At 36.3% G+C, this 20,763-nt stretch overlaps 1 protein-coding gene across 8 annotated transcripts in view; it reads left to right on the top strand.

Moving 5' to 3' along the window:
* Positions 1-20,763, top strand: part of EXOC6 (exocyst complex component 6) — a 207,717-nt gene that overhangs the window by 117,961 nt on the left and 68,993 nt on the right. For all 8 annotated transcript variants that reach the window (XM_024253940.3, XM_054522647.2, XM_054522648.2 and 5 more), the window contains one exon: positions 7,085-7,264. In XM_024253940.3, the coding sequence (XP_024109708.3) occupies positions 7,085-7,264 (180 nt within the window). The remainder of the gene's footprint in view (positions 1-7,084; positions 7,265-20,763) is intronic.

Below are 20,763 nucleotides of genomic sequence, written 5' to 3' on the forward strand. Positions count from 1 at the left end.
ATTTATTTGCTTCCTATTATAGCCCGTGGAAAGCATTAATAAACCTTAAAAAATATTAGGTACCCTTCCCCGAAAGTTTTTTAACATCTTGAGAAAAGGTTATTTTAACTTAGGTATTTTATGGGAAAAGTGGAACCTGCTTGTGGTGTCACCTCAGAAAAACAGACTTATCAACAAAATTCTAGTGACAATAACAAAAAGCAATAAATAAATTTTTATGTTTTACCTTTTATTTTTGCTTAGTTCCTTTTAGAAAGTAGTGTTTTCTGAACCACTTTTTCACTAAACGTGGTCTAGAAAGCATGTAATTATAATTATTTCATATGATGGTGTGAATGGTTTTGTCATCATTTTTAATTTTCTTCTTTCAGATAAAAATAGTGTTTTTTCCCTTGTGACTTAAAAATTTCTAGCTATTTGGCCTCTACCACCCCCTCAACTTTTGGTTAATATTTCAATTGTCCCATATTGCTTTTTTAAATCTAGGAAAATGTGAACTAACATTTATTAAAATTTTATTTTAATAAAATTCTATAAAGTAAAAAAGAGAAAGCTGGATTTAAATTTGGTTTTTAATAAAATACCCAGTTTTATATCAATCTAAAGTTTAGCCAAGTACTTTAGCTCGTAAGTTTGGAGGAGGGGAGCTTCTTGAATCTGGCTTTTAAAATCTTGTTATGCATCTTCTCTTCCTGCCTATATTAGAGGCATCCCAAAAAAGCAAAAGAAATCATAAATAGCAGTCTGAGTGCAGATAGGAAATGCAGCGAAAGATAGGAGCAATCAGACTCTCAATTTTCTTTGCCTGGTGATAGAAGGGAAGCAGGTTGAGTATTTATGAGATGATTGTACGTAGTTCTGAGGTTTAGGATTCTCTTATCCAGCTGCCTTGTAGAATTACTGCCTGTCTTCAGTTGTGTAGTGAACTATATTCATCTGCTTAGATTCAGTAAATGTAGTGAGACATGAATGAGGGAACTGATTATGAACACTGGGGCAAAATGCAAAATGGTAAATAAATATTTTTATATTGCTTTGAGAAAATTGACTTACAAATGATGTCATTAAGGTGTGTTATCTTATAGTTCTGTAGGTCATAAGCATTTACCATCTTAGGTACCTGCCCCTAACGTTAACGAAGTTAAAGAGAAATAGGTGTTACTGCCATGAATTACACATATTAAATATGACACCCCTTTCCACTGGTTAGTGTTTCAACTTTTTTTTTTTTTTTTTTTTTTTTAAGACAAGGTCTTGCTGTGTCACCCAGGCTGCAGTGCAGTGGCGCAATCATAGCTCACTGCAGCCTCAAACTCCTGAGCTCAAGCAATCCTCCCACCTCAGCCTCCTGAGTAGCTAGGACTATAGGCACAAGCCACCATGACCAGCTAAACTTTTTATTTTTTGGTAGAGACAGAGTCTCACTATGTTGCCCAGGCAGTTATTTAACTCCTGGCCTCAAGTGATCCTCCTGCCTCAGCCTCCCAAACTGCTGGGATTATAGGCATGAACCACTGTGCCAGCCATGTTTTACATAAAAAAAAATTCTGTTAATGTTTAATACCCATTTTTTTCTCCCTTACATAAAAATAACTACACTAAGTTAAGCCAACTTGGGCAATTTGGAAGGCTTGGAATTCTGATATATTAATAGTCTCCATACAGTTCTTTTAGTAAGACATTTATTGAGCATTACTAGGTAAAAAACACAAGTAAGTGTAAGAAAACTAATTTGTTTTAGCCCCTTCTGGGTGCCAATTACTGTTAGGTACTTTGTATTAATTATAGAAGCTTGTGTAATGCTCAAAACAGCCCTGTGAGATGGGGATGATTCTCATTTCATAGATAAGAAATTAAGTTAATTTGCTTAAGATGTAAAGATAAGTGAAATAGTGGGAATCAGACGCCTCCTCATTTTCCCAAAACCCTTTTGTTTTTTTCTATTAAGTAAATGGAAGTACTAACCCATATTCTTTATGAGTCATTTCTTCGTTATGCATTATTAGCAGGAATGGTGATTTTTTTAAATGGCTACAAATTCCTTGACACTTCTCGCATTGAGAAATGGGGACCTGTATCCTCTTCTGTTGATCTGGGCAGACTTGTGACAGATTTGACCAAGAGAGTACAGTAAAAATCATTTGAGACTTTAGACTTCTGAGGCTAGGAAATAAAAGGCAATGTGTTATTGCCTTTATTCCAAGCATGGAGCACACATGCTTGGAACCCTGTGCTGCCATGTAAGAAGCCCAGTTACTCTTTAGCCACTTTAGTGCTTTGAGGAAACACTAAAGTGCTTGGCTTTGAGGCAGCCAAGCAACATGGAAAGGCTACCCATCCCTGGTGCCAGACATATGAGTGAGGAAGCCTCCAGATTATTCTAATCCCCAGCTATTGAGTCTTATTGCCAGCCTTCAAGTCTTTTCCAGCTGAGGTCACAGATGCTATAGTACAAAGTCATCTCCACTGTTTCCTGACCCATAGAACCTGTGAGTATAACAAAATGTTTGTTATTTTAAGCCACTAACTCAAAAATAATAACTGGAACAGCCGCCACATAAATACTTTTTCTAGATTCCTATTTTTCCATATCACCATGTAGCTTTTCCTCCATGAAACCCTATTTCTGACCAACATGATCTCTTCTTATTTGGTATACTTTTACTATACATGTAGTTAATATTAATTTGTGCATGTTTATTCATTCTGTGATTATTGTATTTTCTTTCTTTTATTTTTATTTATTTATTTTTTTGAGATGGAGTCTCACTCTGTCGCCCAGGCTGGAGTGCAGTGGCGCGATCTCAGCTCACTGCAACTTTTGCCTCCCGGGTTCAAGCAATTCTCATGCCTCAGCCTCCTTAGTAGCTGGGATTATAGGTGTGCACCACCACGCCCGGCTAATTTTTGTATTTTTGGTAGAGACGGGGTTTCACCATGTTGGCCAGGCTGGTCTCGAACTTCTGATGTCAGGTGATCCACCCACCTTGGCCTCCCAAAGAGCTGGGATTACAGATGTGAGCCACCGCGCCTGGTCGATTATTGTTTTTTCTATCCTTGTCTAGATTTTCTGTCCTCAACTAGATTATAAACTTTTTTCAAGACAGGGGTGATTTCCTTTTTTCATTTAACAAGTGCTCATCTACTGCTTACTATGTGCCAAGCACTGTTCTTGGTGCTAGGGATATATCAGTGAATGAAAACAGACAAACACTTCCTGCCTTCATTCCATATCTCTGGGTTCCCCATCTTGGATTCAGCCTATCATGGATCAAGAATATTTGGAAGAAAAGATGCGTGGTGCATCTGTACTGAACATGTACAGACTTTTTCTTGTCATTATACCCTAAACAACACAGTGTGACAACTATTTACATAGCATTTACATTGTACTAGGTGTTATAAGTAATCAAGAGATTATTTAAAATATACAGGAGGATGTGTGTAGATTATATGCAAATACCACACCATTTTATATAAAGGACTTCAGCATCTGCAGATTTTGGTATCCAAGGGAGATCCTGGAACCAGTCTCTTACCAGAGGATGACTGTATAAGTAACTATTTTGAGTCAGAGCTCATCTTGCTACTACCATATTTAATAGTGCTTCATTAAAATTTCAATTCATATAATTAACATTAACTTATCTTAAATATCTGTTTTATCTAAAGTAATGTTTATTTTTACTTTCTTCCGTAGTTGAGGGGAGGCTCTGTTGAACCCAGTGCCTCTCCTTAATGTCAGCTTTGTGTTGGATCACTGAATGGGGAGAGAAGAAATATCTTGGAGTTCTTGTTCTAATCCTACTGTGAAGCCAGGCATGCAAATAGAAAGATGTCTATCAATAGTTGGTTTTCCCCAGCCCACCATGGCAGTGAGTAGTAAGTGGTTAGTGTGAAAATTGGAGAGGGAGCCAAAGAAGTGTTAAAATGTGGAAATGGTTCATTTTGATTATTCATCTGAGAATAATGTGTGGTCTGTTCTTGTTGAGTGGAGTGTTCAATAGATGTCTGTTAGGTCCAGTTGATTTATATTGTGGATCAAGTCTTCTGGTTTTTCTGCCTGCTCAAATCTGCTGTTGAACTTCTTTAGTGATTTTTTTTCTTTTTTTTTTTTTGAGACGGAGTCTCACTCTGTTGCCCAGGCTGGAGTGAAGTGGCGTGATCTCGGCTCACTGCAAGGAACACCTCCTGGGTTCATGCCATTCTCCTGCCTCAGCCTCCCGAGTAGCTGGGACTACAGGTGCAGGCCTGGCTCATTTTTTTGTATTTTTAGTAGAGACGGGGTTTCACCATGTTAGCCAGGATGGTCTCGATCTTCTGACCCCGTGATTCGCCTGCCTTGGCCTCCCAAAGTGCTGGGATTACAGGCGGGAGCCACCACGCCCAGCCTAGTGATTTTTTTTCACTTCACTTATTGTACTTTTTCTTTTTTTAGATGGAGTATCACACTGTCACCCAGGCTGGAGTGCAGTGGCACCATCTTGGCTCACTGTAACCTCAGCCTCCCAGGTTCAAGTGATTCTCCTGCCTCAGCCTCCCAAGTAGCTGGGATTACAGGCACACACCACCACGTGTGGCTAATTTTTTATATTTTTAGTAGAGATGGGGTTTCACCATGTTGGCTAGGCTGATCGCGAACTCTTGACCTCAGGTAATCCACCTGCCTTGGCCTCCCAAAGTGCTGGGATCACATGCGTCACTTACTGTACTTTTTAATAATTTCTATTTATATTCCCTATTTGTTGATGTATTCTCATAATTTTCTTTTAGTTCTTTAGATATGGTTTCCTTTTGTTCTTAAGTTTTTGTCCTATAAGTTCAACATCTGAGCTGCCTCACAGTTTCTATTGGTGGCTTTTTTTCCTGTGTATGGGTCATACTTTGTTTCTTTGCATAACTTGTCATTTTTTGTTGATAACTGGACATTTAAAATAATATAAGATACCAACTTTGGAAGTTCTCTCCTCTCCCAAGGGTTTGTTTTTCCTCCCGTTTGTTGTTTGTTTTGTGACCTTTCTGAACTAAATCTGTAACTCTGTGTTCTTTGTCATATGTGGCCACTGAAGTCTTTGCTTGGTTAACCTAGTGGTCAGCTAGTGATTGGATACAGATCTGCTTAAAAGCCTGGAAACTGTAAGTCCCCTAGTCTTTGCCAGAGGGCTCCGTGTACATGTTGGGGTGTGTCTTAAACACTGAGATAGGAAGTTAATCACTCTGCTTTGACTTTTACTTCCTGCTTGCACATGATACCAGTGGGCTAGGGGACATCCCAAATGCTGCTGGGACCTCGATCCCAGCCAGTGTCCAGGCTCTTGACACTGTCGTGAGAAGGAATTCAAGGATGAGTTAGAAAATAGTGAAAGTATGGAGACTTAATTGCAAAACAAAAAAGTGTACATTCAAGAAAGGGGAGTGCAGGCACACTTGAGAGAGAGAGAGTGAGTGAGTCACGCACAAGGTGGGGTGGAGCTGCTATCTTCATGAGTTTCTTTAACCAAGGGATGAAATATTCATGATGATTCCTTGAAAAAGGTGGAATTTTTTTTGGAACTGTGGTGCCACCCATTTTTACACCAAATATGAGTGTTCCTAAAATTGTCATGGCACTGGTAGGTATGCGATATAGTATGTTATGAATGTACATTGAGCCCTGGGTGAAACTTAGGTCAAATCTATCACCATGTTGAGTCCTGTCAGTCTTAGCCAGCATGGTTTACACCCTGTTTTTCAGGGTCTTGTCTTATCAGTCCATAGCTTCTGCAGCTATTTCAACAGTTTCCTTTGGCTAGTCACATAAAACTGCTGCCTAGAATTTCCTTTTCTCCTGTCACTACCCTGTTTTATTTCTGTCTTGCACAGAGCTTCAAGGTCAGCCATAAATGAGAGCTTAGAGCCTTCTTAGGTCTTTCCCAAGTGTGTACACAGCCCTATGTGTGTATGTGGCCCTTTAGATGCCCAGGAATCTGTTAGAGCTTTTCAAAGTCATCTGTGGACGTTTTATTCCACAGTTTTTCCTTTTAAGCCCTTTGGTTGACCTATCGTTTGTCCCAGTTGTTACCTACCATCTCAGGCATCCTCCATGTTAAACCTATTGCCTCTAATTGTTTTTGACAACTGCCCCTGGGGAAAAGGCTTTTTGTACTAGGCAAGTCCTGATTCAGGTCAAATAAAGACATCCCTGTAAATAGGCATGGAGTCTTCCAGGGAACCACCAGATAGGTCAAATAATGATAATTCTCTGAGAATGTGGCTTTGAAGGAGCTGCAGCTCTGTTCTGTCTGCTTTGATGGCTGGCAAGCTATAGGTTTCCACCAGAGTTTTAGAATGTTGTCTTTCGAGAGTACTGTAGAGCTGGAACAGAGGAAGAATAATGGAAATAGGGCACATTAAAATGCTACAAAGCTCATTTTTCTACCAAGATTTAGCTGTTTTTCTTGAATAAATGATACCTGTATTTCTGCAAGTTTTGAGCTGATTTTCAGAGTTCTGAAAAGGTTGATTTTGACAATTTTTGATAAGTTTTCTGGTTACTTTTATGGATGAGAAAATGGTTGGAGATCCTCCCTCTGTTATTTTTGCTGGCATCACTCCTATTGTTTCTTTCTTCTCAGAGAAATTAACTATCTCAATCTCTTTCTCTTCTGCCTCCACCCCTTCTTAAACTCAAAGCACTGGCAGATATTCCATTTCTTCTGTGATAGTCCAACTTAATTGCTGTCAGTGAATCGGGTTAGATAGAGGTGGTCTTCTGTGTTCTTGGCAACTTCGTTTTTCTACTTTTGTTTCTCCTAAGGGTCCTCTTAGAGTTGTGAGAACAAGTCAGGAATTAATATCTCATAAAGTATTCTGTCACATAAAGACAAAAAAAGGTGATAGGTTGGAAAGGAACTAAGAAAAGATGTGATATCCAGTCAAATAAATAGAGTACTGCCAGAAAAAAAAAACCAACAGTTTTGCTAGATTTTGAATAAATGACTAAAATATTAAACCAAAGGTAAATGTAAAATAATATCTAGAATTGTAAGAACACTTGTTTTATTATCTGTTTCTTGTCTTTTGTTGTTATTTTGTCCCATGTCAGGATGCTCGACATGCAGCAGAAGGAGAAATATATACCAAACTGAATCAAAAAATTGATGAATTTGTTCAGCTTGCTGATTATGACTGGACAATGTCTGAGCCAGATGGAAGAGCTAGTGGTTATTTAATGGACCTTATAAATTTTTTGAGAAGCATCTTTCAAGTGTTTACTCATTTGCCTGTAAGTATAAAAATTTTCAAAAATTGTTTTATGTTTGCTTACTAAAGTATATTTTAGAATTTAGTTTGAGGTTTCCTTGCTTAAACCAACTTCTTGGAGTGCGTGTTTCTTTCTCCATTATTATAAATCCATTTGTAAGGAATTATAACTTAGCCAAATTGTTTGAAATTTTAATTTATTTTATTTTTAACCAAAATAACTATAACTCTCTTTCCACCAAAGCCAAGGCAAAACCCTGAAACTGACAATATAGACTTAAATAGAAATAATCTCTAATAGAAATAATTTACATAGAGTTAACCTAATTAATGGCTTTTCCAGTTAGAAAGGACCAAGAAATTATGGCTATTTTTGAGCCAAGAGAGTAAAAGTAAAACTGGAGCATTGTTCTATCCTGGCACGTAGTCATAGCACATCTATATTTTGGACAGTTGGTTGATGAAACATTAAAAAAAAAGATACAGCAAGGACATTTGGGTATAAAGAAGCTGAAATGTTGGATTCTTCAGATGAGGACTGCAAAGACTAGAGATATTATGGTGGGATGAACATACTCTTACTAGGTATATCCAGAAATAATAAAACTGTTAAAACATGAATGCAATAGTTTTATACAAAAAAAAGGAGGAAATTTTATCAACTTTTTTATCTTATGATACAATATAGCTGAACACAAGAATAAAGTGCTTAACCCATTTATGCTGGAGGTTGCAAATTATTTTGTGTGAAAAATCAGACCTTGGAGATGACCTTGAGCAGTGTGATATAAATAACTCCCACAAGCTTAGTGTTCCAATAATGGAATGCTAGGCATAAATGGGTTAATCTGGAACCTACACAGCTGCGCCCAACCACCTTCTCCCTGCTTGGAATGGGGAAAAAAAGGTAATTTTCCTCATCCTTTACTCTTTCTCCATCAGAAACTGCTTCAAAGAACCAATTAGAAAAGTTGAGGGAAGGTGTTGCTAAAAAAAATTAATGGAAGACTATTTTAAAGAGATTGTCATCATGGATCTGGGCCAGAGAATTTTAGAAGCTTACCCATGGATGATACTGTATTCCTACCCAGGGATGTTACTGTGTTCCCAACTGCTGTCTTTGAACTGAAAAAGGAAATCTATAAATATATTTAATTTTTATATCAATGAATTTCTATAGAAGTGCTTTTTATATAGTTTATACTAAATAATTGTTAAATTAATTTGAATTCACCTTGTCAGTATAAATCATGCTTCTAGCCGAAAGCAATCTTCAAGAACAAACACATGCACGTGCTTGCAGACACACACACACACACACACACACACACACACACACACGTTTTATGTTTTAATATCTGTGTCATGTATTGCTTTGAGGTGACGGGTAGGAATTTTGTACATAAATCGAGACTAGTCTGGGCAACATGGTGAAATCCAGTCTCTACAAAAAATGCAAAAATTAACTGGGCATGGTGGCGTGTACCTTTAGTCTTGGCTACTCAGGATGCTGAGGTAGGAGGATGGCTTGAGTGTGGGAGGTGCAGGCTGCAGTGAGCCGTAATCATGCTACTGTGCTCCAGCTTGGGTGACAGAGTGAGACCTGTCTCAAAAAAAAAGAAAAGAGAAAAATGGTCCTAACAACAGTATATTGTTTTTCAAGAATGAACTAAAAGCATGATTTTCAAGCAAAAATAATAAATTATTAACTATGGTAAATTTTAGAGTCAATAGAGTGATTATATTATTGCTTTGTATATTAGTTTTCTAAAATCCTGAAATTGTATTAAATATTCAACTAGATTGTTTTCTTTTAAGCAAAGAGAAGAGGCAGAGGCATGAAATCTATTATTTTTCTAGATGAAGTATGGCATTACGTTAAGCTACCATTTTTATTTAAATGTTTTAAGTTGAACATGATTTATTGGTTTAAGGTTATTCTTGGACCCAAATAGGGTAAAGGGCCAATTCTGGACTTCTTTAACCCTCAAAGAAGCTTCAGACGAAGCTTATCACATTTAACTGCAAATCAGTCCTCTTAAGCAGAACTAGCCATCCTACTTGTTAAGACATGAGTTAAGTGGTGGTTCTGGTTGGGCCCCATGCCCTGTCTTTGGTTTTGGTAGTGTTCAGGAACAATGGAGTACGTTAGAGTCAATGGAAGCTGAGAAACCAAGGGGCACTCTTTCAAATGTGCAAATATTGGCCAATAGTGCAAAAATTTGGAGATTTTCTGGGATAGAGGTGACTCTGTCACTCCCTAACCCTGAAAGTTACCTGATTGAACCTTTTAAGCTTTTAGCTTAAAAGCCCCACCCTTAGTTTCACTGAGTATTTAGTTTCTGTCAGTCCCCTGCCAAAAGGGATCCCCTACCCTCCCTTCCCCTCTGGTGAAGCCTTGCTCTTGTCACCCAGGCTGGAGTGCAGTGGTGCAATCTTGGCTTACTGCAGCCTCCGCCTAGAGGTTCAAGCAATATTCCTCCCTCAGCCTCCTGAGTAGCTGGGACTACAGGTGCAGGCCACCATGCCTGGCTAATCAGAATGTTTTCTTAGTCAAAGATTGTCATGATGTGCAATTGCTGACGACCATTGCCTAGTGAAAAGTTCCATTTGTTCCAGAAAAGTTATGATCTATCCAGTGAAATTTTGTTCTTTGCTCGCAGGACATGAGAACAGTACAGATGAATAGATAATGATTGTTTTGATGGAGTCCAGGGAAAGAACTCTGTCATTTTCACATATTGTGGTAGCAGTGGAAACCTGTAGGATTTGGAAAACCACAATAACCCGAATAATGTTCGCTTTAAATACCTCTTATCTCCAAGGTTAGATGAGTGAGAGAATTGATTACTTCCCTTGCTGGCTGTGGTGGCTCACACTGGTAATCCCAACACTTTGGGAGGCTGAGGCAGGAAGGTCGCTTGAGCCCAGCAGTTGGAGAACAGCCTGGGCGATAGAGTGAACCTCGTCTCTACAAAAAATTAAAAGATTAGCCTATTGGGAAGCTAAGGCAGGAGGACTGCTTGAGCCCAGGAGGCGGAGGCTTTAATGAGCTGAGATCATGCCACAGCTGTCCAGCCTGGGCAGCAGAGGGAGACCCTGTCTCAAAAAAAAAAAAAAAAAAAAAAATCCCCTCACCTGACCTGCAGATTAAAATACCTATTCATCTTCATTTTTCTGTGCTCTAGCTGAGAAGGCAGACTCTCTTATGGCTACAGGAATTAACAGCAAGCTAAATAGTATTGATAGAAATAACAAATATTTTCCCATTACCCAAAATGTTAAGCTTCCCTGCTAAATATATTATCTTCAATTAGAATAATAAAAAGGCAAATTCCCATGAGGAATGTTTATCTTTTATTGTTTCTAGAGGTCTGAGTGCTTGAGGATGTGCATAGATGGGCTGTAGAGTTAGAAATACTTATATTTGAACTTTAGATTTGTAATTTACTAGCTATGGGATCCTGGCAAGTTGCTTAATCTCTCTGAGCCTCTTCCCTTCTGCAAAATGAACATAATCCATTTTTCCTATAGGACTATCATAAAATGAATGAAAATAGTATGTAGAAAAGTTGTCTGGCAGGGTATTTGGCAAAAAGTGGGTACTGTTAATAAATGTTAGTTAGTTTGGTCTTTTATTCTCCTTTCTTCCCTTGTTACAGTTTTAAAACCCTTTATAGTATTAGTTTCATTGTGTAATGAAACTTTTTTTCACTTTTTTTCTTGTTATATTTATGCCTGTGTTTTAAACTTGATATTAGTTTTCATTCTTATGACTTTGTATTATACAGCCACTTGAAAATGTTCTTTATTATGAAAGGCATTCATTGTAAGGCATATATATTTGAATCATTATTATAGCTTGAGTTGCAGTGCTTACAATTGCTAACAGTCAGATGCTAGCTAATGCCAATGAGGTCTGATTAATATGTAATTTTATCTCTAAATTAGTACCCTTGGAAATCATGCCAATTTTCAGTATTTTAAATGTACAAGTTTCCCTTCTTTTAATAATTTTTTTCTGACAATTAGAAAATATAGCCAAGTATAGAGGAGGAGACAAAAATCACCTTTATCTTGTTAAAAGATCATCATTGTTTTAGCTGGGCATGGTGGCGGGCACCTGTAATTCCAGCTACTCGGGAGGCTGAGGCAGGAGAATTTCTTGAAGCTGGGAGGTGGAGGTTGCAGTGAGCCTAGATCGCGCCATTGCACTCCAGCCTGGGCGACAGAGCACGACTCTGTCTTACAAAATAAAAATAGAAATCATCACTGTTAACATTTTGGCAAGTATTCTTGAGGTTCTCTTTTTCTATGCATTTATGACACTATTCTAAGGTGAATGTATAAACAAGCTTTGTTTTTTAAACAAGATTTTATATTAGCCAGAAAATTTAAACCAGAAGAATTTTAAAAAACATTAAACATTCATTCATCACTGACATGAATATAAGTAGAATAAGTTGTTGAGCAGCTTGGACATATCTTGTTATTCTTCATGACTGCCAAATGGAACTCAGTAATGTTTTACTGTGAACTTACTGCCTAGCCACCCAGCACTGGTCTGTTTCTGGAAATAACAGCTAACATTTTCTTCCTTTATAAATGTTAATTGTGTACTCATTTTAATGAAGATAGTTTATTGATTTACCGTCCATAGGGGAGACATGTAAATGACAATGAGTTTTAAAAATGTCTTCACATGTGTTTATCACTAAAGGTACCCAATTTATGCAAATATTTATACTAACAAATGGTTGTCTTTTATGGTAGAGGTAAATAGAAGATCTGGAATGATCAATTTGTTCATATTTCTTCCTTTCTAGAAACTCTTCATTGTTTTGTCTTTAACTATAATGTAATCTTCTTTGCTTAATTTTGCTACTACTCTAGGGATATTAAATTAGTAGATAAATCTGGTTCTAATTTGAATTTTAAATATCAAAAAATTTATTCCCAGAAAGATATCTTTTCCTTTGCTTTCAAATATGCTTAACTTTTGATTTTCTGCATTAATGGAAGTGGTATGATGGACAATTTAAAAAAAAGACATGATCGGCTGGGCACGGTGGCTCACGCCCATAATCCCAGCACTTTGGGAGGCCGAGTTGGGCAGATCATGAGGTCGGAGTTTGAGACCAGCCTGACCAACATGGTGAAACCCCGTCTGTACTAAAAATACAAAAATTAGCCGGGCAGGGTGGCACATGCCTATAATCCCAGCTACTCAGGAGGCTGAGGCAGGAGAATCACTTGAACCGAGGAGGCAGAGGTTGCAGCGAACCAAGATTGTGCCACTGTACTCCAGCCTGGGTGACAGAGCGAGACTCTGTCTCAAAAAAAAAACAAACAAAAAAACCAGATATGATCTTTAGTAATAATATGAATTTACTGTTGGCATATGGTTCTCTAATTATGTGGTAATTTGGGGTATTTTTCAAGAAAATCTCACGTCAGAGATTAGATGCCTAAAAATCTGTCCATTAACAAAACATCTATTAACAGGAGTATTCCTCTGAATATCTTTTACTCTAAGATTAGTAAATGGCCTCAAGATCATGTTGGGAAATACATATCCCAAGATCCAATTGTGCACACTTCTTTCCAACTGTGCCTTGACAGTGGCATCACATTGGTAGCCATGGTAGGAGTGATTAGACCATTTTTTTTAAAAAAAGAGTACAAATTAAGGCTTTTTCCCCAGAGAATCATTGTTACATATTTACTAGCACATCACTAAATAAAGCATAACTTTTAAAATCATGCTGTCAAAGAAAAATTGTTTAGTTTTTATTAACTAAAGAAATCAAGCACAGTATATGCTCAATAATAAGATTAAAAATATTATAGTAGAAACTTCTTTCAAGATGGGAAAATGTACAAGTGTTACTCGATTTAAACGGCATCTTCTTCTCCATCTGTTCCTTTTAAGGTATTTCTCTTTTCAGGCATTTCCTTTGAAGAGTTTTTTTCCTTGGTTTAATTGTTTGCTTTGGGCTGTAGTGTTTTACTGATGTGCCAATTTAGTATCCTTTGTAAATTATTTTCCCACTAAATGTATCTGATGTTACTAAATTTTTAATTTGCATTTTTAGTTTGCATTAATGATTTTAGTGCATAATATGCTTTCTTTAATTGAGAAACAAATGTATGCTCAAGAATAAATAAAGATACATTATTTGGATAGAAATGGATAGTATCTAACTTTTAAAATCATTCTCTCCTTAAGAATTCTTTCTGAGAATTCAGCACTATCTTGAAATTTTTGAGATTTGGGTTTTAGGCTTGATTCTTCCAATTAACCGCCATTGTGAAAGCAGACAAATTATTTAACCTCTGGATTAATTTGCTAATGTGTATTTTATTTAATAGAGCTAACAATAAAGGTTGTTCTGTTTTGCTTTCATTCCAGTACACATAAATGGTGTGATAAATAGTCCAAAAGAGTTTGGAATGGAAAATAGACCCTCTCCTTTCCCTTTCCCCATTTCCACTCCCAGTCTTCCAGACTGCTATTTTTCACTATTTGGTTTTATTTCTTCTGGTGGTTATCTTATTAAAAAACAGAGAATATCTAGTGATCCTATGAAATACAAAAGTACAAGTAGCAACCTTTCCCTTCCTCTTTTTTAAAGTATTGATTGTTACATTTTTAAGTCTCTTCTATTTCTTTCTTCTTCTTCTTTTTTTTTTTTTTGAGACAGAGTCTCACTGTGTTGCCCAGGCTGTAGTGCATTGGTGTGAGGGATCTCGGCTCACTGCAACCTCCTCCTTCCGGGTTCAAGTTATTCTTGTGCCCCAGCCTCCTGAGTAGCTGGAATTACAGATGTGCGCCACCATGCCCTACTAATTTTTGTATTTTTAGTAGAGACGGGGTTTCACTGTTTTGGCCAGGCTGGTCTCGAACTCCTGGCCTCAAGTGGTCCACTCACATTGGCCTCCCAAAGTGATAGGATTACAGGCAGGAGCCTGCACCAAGCCTATTTCTTTATATAAAATAGTTATACTGTACTTCTATTTCTGGTTCTTTCTACTTTAATCAGTATCTTAATTCCCTTCTGTTTGAAATAAAGGAGTTAGCCTCCCTCTCCTTTGCTCCATCAGTTCTTCCATCTATTCTCTTCTGATAGCTATACTATTATTTTTATCTTTATTCAGGTTATTAGTATTTACATTCTGACAACCACAATCAAATCTATCCTTTCTCCTAGGCTGGCTTTCCAAGCTAAACACCAGTAAACAGTACTGGTGTTTGTTATGATTATGCCCATATTGTTCCCTTTACACAAAGCATAGTATGCTTGGATTTTTTGTTTTCCTTTTATTTTGGGGTCCGGTATCCAAGTTCTGAGCACTTGAAGGAGAATAAGTCTAGCATCATGGCCAAATAGATTTTTTAAAATTATACTCCATTATTTAATGAAATTATACACATTTTAGTTGGCTTAATATTTAAAACATAATTTTTTCCTTTTTGAGGAGTGAATATTGTACCTTCATCATACTGAGTGTTCTAATTTCCTTTCCTTCAGTTGTGTGAAAATGTCTTCTTTCCAGGAGGCCTCTTTTAAGAGGTCTTTGTCCCTAACCAGTACCGGTTGCTTTCTAGAATTGGGGCATAGTTGTTACCCTGGGACTTTCGTTCCTTGCTCTCCTGTGGTAGGAACTGTTTCTTGGATCCCAGGCTTCTTGTTTTTTTTTGTTTTGTTTTGATGTTGTTTGTTTTTAAATTACTTTACCAGTCGGTTTTGCTGAATTCCCATAAAACTTCAGTAACTTTAATAACTTTCCCACAAAAGGGAAGTATACTATTTAAGTCCTTGCGTATTAGAAAATGTCTTCTGTCTTCATGCTTGATTGATAGTTTGGCTGGTTGTATAATTATAGGTTGATTAGCTTTTTCTCTGTACTTTCATTGCATTTCTCCATTGTCTTCTGGCATCCAGGTTTTAGTATCTGTTTTAAAATTTGAATTCTTCAGCCTGGGCAACATGGCGAAACCCTGTCTCTACAAAAAATACAAAAAATCAGCCGGGTGTGGTGGCACACACCTGTAGTCCCAGCTACTTGGGAGGCTAAGGTGGGAGGATCGCTTGAGCTGAGGAAGTCTAGGCTGCAGTGAGCCATGATTGCATCACTGCACTCCAGCCTGGGCAACAGAGCAAGACCCTGTCTCAAAAAAAAAAAAAAAAAAAAAACTGAATTCTAAGAAACATCAAGAGAACGTATTCCCTTTCCTTCTTCTCCCTCTTCCTCCTTTTGCCCCATCCCCCTCTGCTCTCCTGTGCTCCCCTTTACTTCTCCCTACATCAGGAACCTCAGCTCTCCCCAAAATATTCTTTCATTAGGATAATTGCCTGTGCTCTCTGGCTCTCTGGCCCTCTGGGTGGGGGATCATTGGTACAATTGTTTCAGAAATCTTCAGTTATTTTCCCTGTTTTCCATCCCATTTCTCATTTTTATCCTTGTTCATACCTGCAACTCTGGACTTCTATGCACAGCTGGCTCCAAGCTCTACTGTACTACTCTGTTAGCATATAATGGGCAGTGGCTTTCTTTTCTCTGTTTCATCTGCTTTCTGTCTTGCAGAAAGCACCCATTCATGAATTCCCACATACACCTTCATTTTTTTCTGCTGTTGAAAACATTTTATTCTTTTTTGCAGTTCTATACTTTTTATTTTACTTGTATCTCAGGATGGATGGGAAGCAAACACATTAACTTAGTCTACCATCTTGATTCTGAACAACTTGCTTCCTTCTCCTAGAAGATTAGATCATCTCTAAAGTCCCTGTATATAATATTGTATGTTTCTAAGCATCATTCTTTCAGACAAATGTAACGTTTCAATCCAAATGTTGATTTATTTATTCTGACACTTCATGTCCTCTTTTAGCTCTGCACTTTTCTGCCCTTTATTTTTTGGTTCACACTTTTTTCTAAGTATATGGGTTCAGATGGCCTTTTACATGATTGAAAACTATAAAGGAAAAAGGTAGTAGTCAACAGTACAATCATGGCTTTAATAACCCTTTATTTTATGTGACACCAAAAAGAATTGAAAAATACAAGGATTGCAATTTTTAAATTATGGCGTAGGCAGCTTTGAATACATTTATGTGTTTTCCCTATCAAATGAAAATATAACCATACATTGTATTTATATTATATATATATATATATCCTTAAAAATTGGTTTTTCTTACTCGAATGTTAATTTTTAAAAATTTATAATGGCATTGAATAATGTTGATGTGATTTATTGAATCTAATTCATGTAAAAATGATATATTGTGAACTGTGATACTTTGATTATCACATCCTATGACATACATGGTAGTTATATGTTGAATGTTGTTGACTGACTTTTATTGACTAGGTTACTAAATTTTGTCTGAATTTCATCTTAACTTTGTGGCCTTTATATCTCCTAAGACATCTTTATATACACTTTGAAAGATTAAAGATTATGGAAAATATTGTTGAATAAAATAACTATGATGGTGGGATAATTTTACTAATGCAAATAAAATTTATTCGAAGTTAATCTAGAAAAAAGTTAGTGTTTATCTAGGGTCTATTCCAGTCTTCCAGAAGAGTTCTTTGTCTGGTTAACACAACTGCTGTCCCACTGCCTACTAGGGTTAATTAGGTTGACCAGCCTGGCTAGTGAGTATCTGCTTCTTCCATTTCTGCTTGTGGTTTCTCCTTTACTCATTGTGTATTCGGTGAAGAGGGCAGCTTCCCATATGGAGGGGGACCTTCAGTCTAGGCGATACTGGAAGTTTGGCTTCCACTAATACATAAATTCTGGTTTCATTGGCCTAATATAATAAAGTTAAATCCACATATCTGGGTAAATATCTTTTTCTAAAAAAAAAAAAGTACTTGAATACCATATATTTTATTATTAAAATTTGAAAAGTAAATTAGGTAATTTAAAAAATTAAATCGTACTTTAAGGATATTTTAATTAATTCTTGTTATTTTATGGAATTAATGTTTAATTAATCCTTAATGTTTTTAAGGAATAAGCCAGTACCTTATAATTAGTACAGAACTACGGCAGGGGCATATATGTATTTAAATTGAGACCAGTGATTTAGTTTTTACATTGACTTGCTATTCACTCCTTAGGGGAGACAAAACATTTAAATAATTAGCTGTAAAATAATTTAGTGTGCCATCTTTCCTTGAGTAATTTATTTAAGCTATATTAGCAGATTATGTGAAGAAGTAGACTTATCCTAAGCATCTTCAGAATAACATATTCTCTATAATTTTGTCATTTTTGAAGAAATTGACATTCCTTTCCGTATTAAAATCATCTGTGGGAAGAGCTTCTTGTTAAATATTTAGATTCCAGTGCTTGGCCCTAGACCTAACTGAACTAAAATTTTTGAAGCTTAACAAGCTGCATTTGTTGCTTAATATTTGAGAATCACTGCTCTATAGCACAGAACCTTGTCAAAGAACTGATGTGTTCTAAATTTGCTTATTCAGTAGACATAAGTGCTAAAGCTCTTGGTTTTTTAATTCTGACTAGACAACTTGATGAGAGAGACAAAAGTTTGGAGGAGGATTTGTCTGATTAGTATGGATGTAAAAACTCATGCCTAAATCTTCAAAATAAAAAATGATGGTCACATTTATGTGATAGATGAATGCCTCTAAATTAGCAACACACACAGAATGAACTTGCTTGTTTTAGAGTATATTCCCTTTTGCTACTTTAAACACTGATTCTGCTGTGATGAGAATACATTTTCCTTTTTTATTTGATTGCCTTGCTGACTTCCTTCTCAGACTAACAACAATGATCACACAGCCATGTCGGTAAGTAGATATAAACTAAAGCTAGCATGTAAATTAGAAAATAATGAACTTCCTGCAGGCTTATTTTTCTCTGCTTAGGTATTTAAATTAAAGGGTAATTACTTTGGCAACATCCTTGATAAATTTTTAGTTTTGTGGAAACCTAAATTTGAAGGTAATATTAGTTGTTTGTGAAGCAGTCAATATTCTCTGAGACTAGATTGTAAAAGCACTGCACTCACCTCAAATGCAGCTTAATATTAAGGTGCATTTGGAAACTTCTCTGTGGTCTTTCCTCATCTGTAAAATGAGGTATATGGCAACATATACCCTACAGATTTTTGTAAGCTTAAAGGAAATATTATACCTAAAATGTTTAGAAAAGTGCTTGGCATATAATAAATACTCAAAAATATTAGTTGTTATCGTTACTTGTTTCAGAGATGGTTTATGCTTTTCCTGAATGCTTTTTCTCTACCACCCTGATCCCAAACTGCACTTGTAGAAGTCTAACCCAGTGCATGACCCAGTGTGATTCATGACCCAGTGCAGGTATTTCTTTCTCATCCCAGCCCAGTATTGGTCTTCTGAATTGCCTTAGCTCTTACCTTTTTTATGGCTTTATCATATTTTGCTTTTTTTCCATATTTGTCTTTTTCACCTTTACTTGTGAGCTCTTGACAGAATAAGAACTAACAAGTATTCTTTGAATGTATAAATATTGAAAATTCTTCTTAGGGAAAAACAAAATCTTATCTAGCATTTGAAATGTAAATGTTCCTAACCTATATCCTCTTCTTTCTGTTTTTATTCCTGTTACTGAAGTGCAAGTTTTGATTATTGTAATTGTCTTCTAATTGGTCTCTACCAACAGTGTCTCCTTGCTTCAGTCCATCCTATATACCAGTGCTAGATTATTCTTTCTGAAGCACAGTCTAATTTTATTTCCCTATTCAGAAACATTAGGGGTTCTTGATTATCTATTGAATTAAGTAGAAATTCCACAGGCTAGCAAAAAGAAAATTATCTCAGCCTCTTTCCACATCTATTTCTGAGGCCGGACACGGTGGCTCATGCCTGTAATCCCAACACATTGGGAGGCCGAGGCAGGTGGATCACTTGAGGCCAGGAGTTCAAGATCACTGGCTGACATGACAAAACCCCATCTCTACAAAAAATAAACACACACACACACACACACACACACACACACGCATTTCTGACCATTACTAAACATGTGCATCCAAACTGGCATATTCATTGTGTCTTGGATCTATCTTGCATTTTCTGCCTTAGCTTTATTTATAACTGTAAAAATCCTGGATCTCTTCCCAAAGACATTCTAATGCAACCTCTTTCACAAAGCCTTTGCTGATTCCACTTAACTACATGTGGATACTTTGTCTTGCTTTTATGGTCCTGTTTATATTTTATACTACTGCTGTTTGTAGACTTGCCTTCTTTTCCTTATTGTAGAACTTACACTTCTTATGTCAGGAACTACATCTATTCATCTTTATATGTTTGGTAACACTTAACACAGTGTCTTACACAAAGTAGTTGCTTGATAAGTGTTTTTTTAAGTAAATATGAAAGAGTGAAGAAATGGACAACATGAAGGTCATTTTCTTGTTTGTATAAAGAGTATAAAAGTATACTGCCTAAAAATCAGTTTCCAAATTGAAATTTGTCAAATAGAGAATACTTTCTAGTTTTGAAGTGAAGGTGCAATCTATTATTCTCAGGCAGAAACCTGGAAAATATCTGTGTGAGAGTTATTTAGTAAAGATGATACCAGTACTGATTAGAAATATTTGTATGTATACTTTACTCATTTCTTGCACACCTCAGTGAAGGAAAAATACAGTAACTAAAACCACAGCTCTCTAGACTCAACTGTAAATTTAGTAGTGATCAAAACAAAAGGCCTTTAGCACCAGAATAACTGTTGCAAATTCCCAACATTAAGGAGAGATACTTTGTCCTGTTGAAGACACAGACCCTTAGGCTTTCATTTGCCCTTTTTACTCACTCAATATAATAATCATTGAGTGCTTATTAAGCTTGCTAACAGATTTCCTGCTGATGAACCATATAATTCAACATACAGAAGTGATATTCAGAAGTAAAACTGACCGTGCCATCCAAAAACTCAAATTGTTATTGTCAGTTTAAGGAGGCAGGGACAGATTTTGGGATCAGTTTTAGATAAATTTGCATTAGAGATTTTGAAAGTTTGGCACTTAAATGTCCACTATTTTCAGAAAGTTCTTTATGTTGTAGTTATTTCTGTCGGAATGAAAGTGGTATTTCTATGACATATTTTGATATCCATTTTTATATTATATCCATTGTTATGAGTTAATTCCAAGTATACAAAAATCAACATGAACAACCATTGACAATATAATATATCCCTGTATTGGAGAGAGTTAAAAAAAACTTTGAGAGAAAATATTTGAAAAAGTTGGAAATAGTCAAGGTCCACTCTTTGAAATAGAATTTTTATTCTTATTAAGCTTTTTCTTAATGTTATAAAACAGTTGATTTTCACTACTAGATATTAATTTTTTAAAATCTTGCTTCTTAGTTGAAAATGAACATATTTGTATTTTATAACTTTAATCCTTTTAGACATTTACTAAGTTGTCTAAGTTAGCCAAATGCTGGCTAATCTTGGTGAGAAATTTAATTTCATAAAGTATA

The sequence above is a fragment of the Pongo abelii genome, chromosome 8 (genome assembly GCF_028885655.2).
Source record: "Pongo abelii isolate AG06213 chromosome 8, NHGRI_mPonAbe1-v2.0_pri, whole genome shotgun sequence".
Taxonomy (NCBI): domain Eukaryota; kingdom Metazoa; phylum Chordata; class Mammalia; order Primates; family Hominidae; genus Pongo; species Pongo abelii.